This window comes from Bactrocera latifrons, unplaced genomic scaffold (assembly GCF_001853355.1).
Source record: "Bactrocera latifrons isolate USDA-ARS-PBARC rearing strain unplaced genomic scaffold, ASM185335v1 scaffold_252, whole genome shotgun sequence".
NCBI classification, from domain to species: domain Eukaryota; kingdom Metazoa; phylum Arthropoda; class Insecta; order Diptera; family Tephritidae; genus Bactrocera; species Bactrocera latifrons.
The window spans coordinates 316,879-322,315 of NW_017536097.1; the positions used below are offsets into that span (position 1 = coordinate 316,879).

Genomic DNA, 5,437 nt, shown 5'->3' on the forward strand with positions numbered 1-5,437 from the left:
AAATAAGTTCATGTTTGATTAGAAATACGAAAAGACTTTTCGGCTACACAATATATCTAAGTCTTACCAATATTTAAAGTGATAGCCACGCGAACGTCAGTTTTGCTAAATTTAGTGTTTTTGTCATAATATCTTAAACGAAATACATATATCGATTGGATAGCGTTGTTGAACTAGTTGTTATCCAGACAATATTTAGGTAGCAAAGCGCAAGTTAATTGTCATCCATCTAATGTGAGGCCGCAAAACGTGCTGCTTCAAAAGGGTCAGACTATAGGGAAACCGGTGTTAGATAAGTGGGTAGGGCATGCAAAGAGAGTGGGAGTCAGTAAAGGTGTGCAATGTGAATGGCGTTCTGTGCATGGCTGAAGTGCTTTTAAACGTGTATTTGTATATGAATATGTCRATTTAAATTACTGTGTTATTCCTTGGTTTTAGAATCAATGTATTTGTTTTATTTTTTCGTACTCTAAGAGTGTATAGTTTTTTTAACTGCATCACCGATTTGGAGCTAAAATCAGAAAGCTGTCAGAATACTTCATACATTGTTGGATACATTATTATATTATGAATTTTTATTTGATAAAAATCATTACAATTTTAATTTTTTTTTGTTCTAATAAAAGTAACGCTTGAAATATATATCCATGATTTACTTTTTGATGAAAATATGTTCTTGATCAAACCACCCATCGCTTAGCAAAATATTGTAGTAGAAAATTAAATTTCCAAAGCTATGTCGCAGAATGAATGACTTCACGAATACACATACATACTTTTTTATTACAAGCTAGTACAAGAAAACAAAATAGAGAAAACAAGCCTCCATTATTAAGTTTTCATTAAATTGTTTGATATGATGCTATTATAAGCACATATGAAAAGTTTTTAAACATTTCAAAAATCAATATATCGCATTTAATTCAACAGCAAGTCCCAAGCAGCATCTTCTTCTGTGGCCTTTCCAGTATTGGCGCTTTTGCTGGCTACATTTTTAACATCAAGASTACTGAAACCTTCACTTATTTTTTGAGAGCTTGATTGAATATTACTGTTTTTCTTAACCGATGTCGTGCCCGGGCCTACGCCAGTTGTTTTCGGTTGTTGGTAAGCACTTTGATATCCAACTGATTCGTATCCTGACCAGTTATTATCATTCATTTCACCGAGTTGTTGATGATACGAATTAGATTGAGTTATGGTTGGTTTAGAGGAACTATCCCCCCAATCCCAGTCACCGTCACCTGTAATTAGAAGCTGGTATTGGTCGAATTGTTAAGAGATTGAATCTTTAACAAAAAATTACCACCAACAGAATGTGATCGTTGATAGGAATTATCGTTGCTACCGCTATTGTTCCCATTTGGATTGAATTGATTAGATGCTACATTACTTCCGCCAATATTGTTCCAACCTCTTTTGCCGATATCTGTTACCTAATGAATTTCGATAAATATTGGAAAATTTAAACAAGAAGTTTTAGTAGAAAAACAAGCAACAAAAAAAAAAACAAATCATAAGCAATACGAACCTTGTACGCCACATCGGAAACATGACCTTGGACAGTTTCTAATAAACCGCCTTCTTTAATCTGAGAAATTATATACATAAAATAAATAAACCAAAAAACTAAAAACAAAAACAATGTGTATCCTTATTGCTACAAATTAATATAAAAATAATAAGACAAAATATGTTAACTGAAGAAATTAGCAATTTGTAGTACTAAAGATACTTAAAACATGGAACTCAAAAAAAATTACACAAATCATACCTTTGACGAGGCCAGGCTTACAGTCGTCACAGCTTTTTCCTTAGCGGTACTTGCAATTTTAGAAGCTCCTGCCGAAAATAAGCTCCAACCCTGTGTTAGAAAGTTTATAAGATGAGGAAACAATTTTCTACAATGTTATCTTTACCGAAGCTAAGGAAGAAAGCGTAGAGTCGATAATTTCCTGAGATTGCGTTTTTGATGGTGGATCTCGAGAATATCCGAAACCCGAGTATTTCCCTCCTTGGCTCGGGGGCAAATTGCTGAATATTTTTAAACGTAAATTAATTTCAAAAGTAAATATATACAGTTGGGGTAAAGAAAACCTACTCTGGACGTGAGGCATTTTCCATTTTTCGACGCTCGAAAAACTCTTCCTTTTGCTCTTTGAACTCAGGCGTATTGAACTGTTGATAATTATTTGTAATATTACCACATCCAGTGTTTGATTCTGTCTGATAACCACMTTCAGAACCACTGCTTTTGGAATGAGAAGTATAGTTGATATTTTTGTCACCGAAATAATTTGTGGTAGCGGAAATACGGCCTTGTGCTTCCTGTAAATCCCAAGACTTTCCTTGAGCTAGAGTGGATATTTTATCCCGATAAAGAGCAGCAACCTTGCAATTATAGCGTTGAGTAATGGGTGATCGATCATCCCAATCAGGATGATCTTCGAAAAATTCTCGAGCTTTACTGTTTCCTCCGACTTTCATTTTTTCCAATTCAATATCTTTCCACTTGTCCATGGTTACGGAACGTACAAACGATATGTGCACTCCTAGACCACGGTGTTTCCCTGAACATTCCAAACATATCCATATGCCATACGTAACCGAAACCCACTGAGGATTGTGTGTACCGCACTCAAAGCATTTCTAAATATTGGAGTAGTACAATAGTATAAGAGTATATAGTTATCCGACAATTACCATTATTTTTATAACAAACCGAGTTTTCATCCTTGGGCTTTAATTCTTGAAGAACACGACGTGTACGTGGACTAGCCATTATAAAAGAATATACAAGTTTTTAATAGTTACGAAAATAAAAATAGTTTTAACTCAACATATTTCAGCACTTATTTTTCGTATTGTCAAGAGTACGAGGTTGTCACACGCAGTAAAACAAATTGTTGACGTGTGATATACAGTGTGCTCCCTTTATTTGTTTTACCCCTTTTAAAGTTTTTTGCCAAAAATAAAGAACAATTTGTTAATTTCATATTCAAACATTTTACAATTTGCTTTTTAATTTCAAGTACTAGTTAGTGAAGAGATAAAATTATTTATTAGCTTTTATAAAAATCTAGTATTATTGAGATGTAACACATTAGAGAAAACTTGGCAACCATAATATGCTTCAATTTTTATGAAAAAAATTAATCCAGAGAAAATGTTTGWTATTATTTTACTAACTGGTCCGCCAGGTAATTAATATTTATACAGGACTTTCCAAGTAATGGTATATACAAAAGATATTTATATACATATATTATTTTAAGGTGTGGGCAAAACAACATTATTGCGAAAGATATTTGAAGAAGTTCAGCTGATTTACAGTTGTCAGGGATTCTTAACTGAGGAAGTACGTAATGAACAAACACATGAACGTGTTGGTTTTGATGTTGTGACCTTGTCTGGCCAGCGTTGCGTTTTAGCGAGGTTTGCTAAGAAGRGTGATATTAATTTAATCCATTGATGATATTTATTTAATCCATTTTAGGGCACTGTCCGAAAATAGAAAACAAATGCCGAAAGTGGGAAAATATTCTATTTACATTAATGATTTCGAAAATCTTGTACTTCCCTTGATTGCATGTGGAAATTTGAAATATGAACTTCTAATCATTGATGAAATTGGAAAAATGGAATTGAAGAGTAAACAATTTGAACGTGCTTTATGTGAATTAATTCATAAAATTCCCATTTTGGCTACTATTCCATGCGTACCTATCAAACAAAGTCAACTTATTGAAAATTTAAAAAAGTCTCCTAATTCAAAGATATACGAAATAAATAAAAATAATCGTGATGCAATACAGAAGGAAATTGTGAAAACTATCAATGCTATGTTAAAGAATTAGACAATATTTAATTTCTTTAAAAATACAGTACATATTTGTATATTGTTTATCATGCTTCTGTTTGAGGTATTTGCGAAGGTTGCAATTTATTTTCCCGAATCGACCGTTTTCGTGAACGCTTGGGTGATTTCTCAAAATCCATTTCATTATATGTTTGCTCCGTAGCTCGCCAAACCATTTCCTGTCTTTGAATAAGTTCTGGGTATCTCTGTTCAAACTCTTTATTGGGAGACAATAGTAATTCCCACTTTTTTTCAGAATTAAGACGAGCAACGGATTGTAGAACCTCAGCAGCTTCGTCAGGTGGAAGTTGTGTTGCCGTTATTACTTGGCGACGATATAAATACTTGACACGAGAAAATCTGAAAAGCTATATAAAAATAAAATTAATAAATACAAATAATATTGTGTATTTGTATAATATTTACCACGTAATCTCTTGCTCTTATCATTAGCTCTGAAGAAACACCATTTGAGTTAGATAATGTATCTGTAGGATAAATAATATCAGACTGGGGTACCCAATTGCCATGTATAAGTACTCCAACTTGGGGTAAAGCGCGAAGAACTTTTTCACTAGATATATTGCAATCATTACAATCCTGAAGTATAGAGTATATATCTTCAAAACTCATCATTCGCACTGAAAAAATAATAATTATTTAAACCTTCAAAATTTTCATAACATGGGGCACACACCATCTCTTAGTATTACTTTAAGTTGGTCAACAAGTGACATCGACTTTAATCGAGTTTTGCTAATAACCTTAGGTGGAAGTACGGCATCTATGCCCTGATCCTTACCATCCTCCGGTAGAAGTTTCTTAACATACTTGGGGAAGTCTAATTCTAATGCCAGGTTAATTTGCTGATTTGTTGCAAATAACTTTTGTCTTTCAAGTTCTGCCGTGGGTGACTTTCGCGGGTGCCAATAAGTCTCACACCACGATTCTTCATTGCTTCGTTTTATAAAACTGGCATATCCTTGTCTTTCCTTAGCTTTTGACTTTTTATTTCCTACGCCAGATTTTGCGAATTTCACGGTCACTTGTTGTAATTCTTCCTCATCATCTTCATCATTGAGCGCCTTCTGTTCTGCCTTTAATCGTTTGTCTTCTTTGTCAAAATGAGATAATGAAGGGCGTAACTGTAGTATATTAGCCAAGGGTGTTAAATGCAATTCCTTATCCGAAAGGATACCAACTACATATTTGTCCACATCATCCAACGARCGTGTGCTTGTAAAAGCCTGCTTATCCATGACTCCACGTTTATAAGTCGGACGTTCCCCTTTTGTTTGACTTTTCCCATCAGAAGCCAAAGCAAATTTCTCTCCTTTAAAGCGGTCATAAAAATTCGATTCCGTGTTTAATGCAAAATCAACCTTCACTTCATGGTTCAATGGCTTTACACAGCAGTTGACCACAGCAGAATTATCAAAGTTGCTTATTTGTGTTTTGGTCGGATATTGGAAAAGGTATAGGTTTTCTTGAAGATTTTTGGACAAAAAAATGGGAATCTGTAATATATAAACTTTATAATTACTAAATACGATCACTTTCAATAATAACTCAACCAAC

The 5,437-nt window shown here is 33.8% G+C and overlaps 3 protein-coding genes across 4 annotated transcripts; 1 reads left to right on the forward strand and 2 right to left on the reverse strand.

Moving 5' to 3' along the window:
- Positions 1-763: 763 nt before the first annotated feature.
- On the reverse strand, positions 764-2,880 carry LOC108969425 (ADP-ribosylation factor GTPase-activating protein 1). 2 transcript variants are annotated; one of them, XM_018934126.1, is made up of 7 exons: positions 2,723-2,880; positions 2,102-2,649; positions 1,920-2,034; positions 1,775-1,864; positions 1,532-1,591; positions 1,307-1,436; positions 764-1,244 (listed from the first exon to the last, which is right to left on the reverse strand). In XM_018934126.1, exons 1-7 carry the CDS (start codon positions 2,780-2,782, stop codon positions 919-921), a joined length of 1,329 nt encoding a protein of 442 aa, XP_018789671.1. In that variant the 5' UTR covers positions 2,783-2,880; the 3' UTR covers positions 764-918. The 2 variants fall into 2 exon arrangements, with proteins under 2 accessions (XP_018789671.1, XP_018789672.1); XM_018934127.1 differs by lacking the exon at positions 1,532-1,591.
- A 240-nt stretch (positions 2,881-3,120) lies between these two features.
- On the forward strand, positions 3,121-3,904 carry LOC108969452 (cancer-related nucleoside-triphosphatase homolog). Its single transcript, XM_018934174.1, has 3 exons — positions 3,121-3,200; positions 3,276-3,435; positions 3,497-3,904. The coding sequence occupies exons 1-3, from the start codon at positions 3,143-3,145 to the stop codon at positions 3,855-3,857; spliced, it is 579 nt and encodes a 192-aa protein (XP_018789719.1). The 5' UTR covers positions 3,121-3,142; the 3' UTR covers positions 3,858-3,904.
- LOC108969451 (DNA-directed RNA polymerase III subunit RPC5) lies at positions 3,842-5,376 on the reverse strand (the record flags this gene model as incomplete). The annotated part of the gene is given in 3 exon segments (XM_018934173.1): positions 3,842-4,227; positions 4,286-4,500; positions 4,557-5,376. Coding segments are annotated over 3 exon segments (1,356 nt in total), but the record flags the coding sequence as incomplete, so codon positions are not given.
- Between the last annotated feature and the right edge of the window lie 61 nt (positions 5,377-5,437).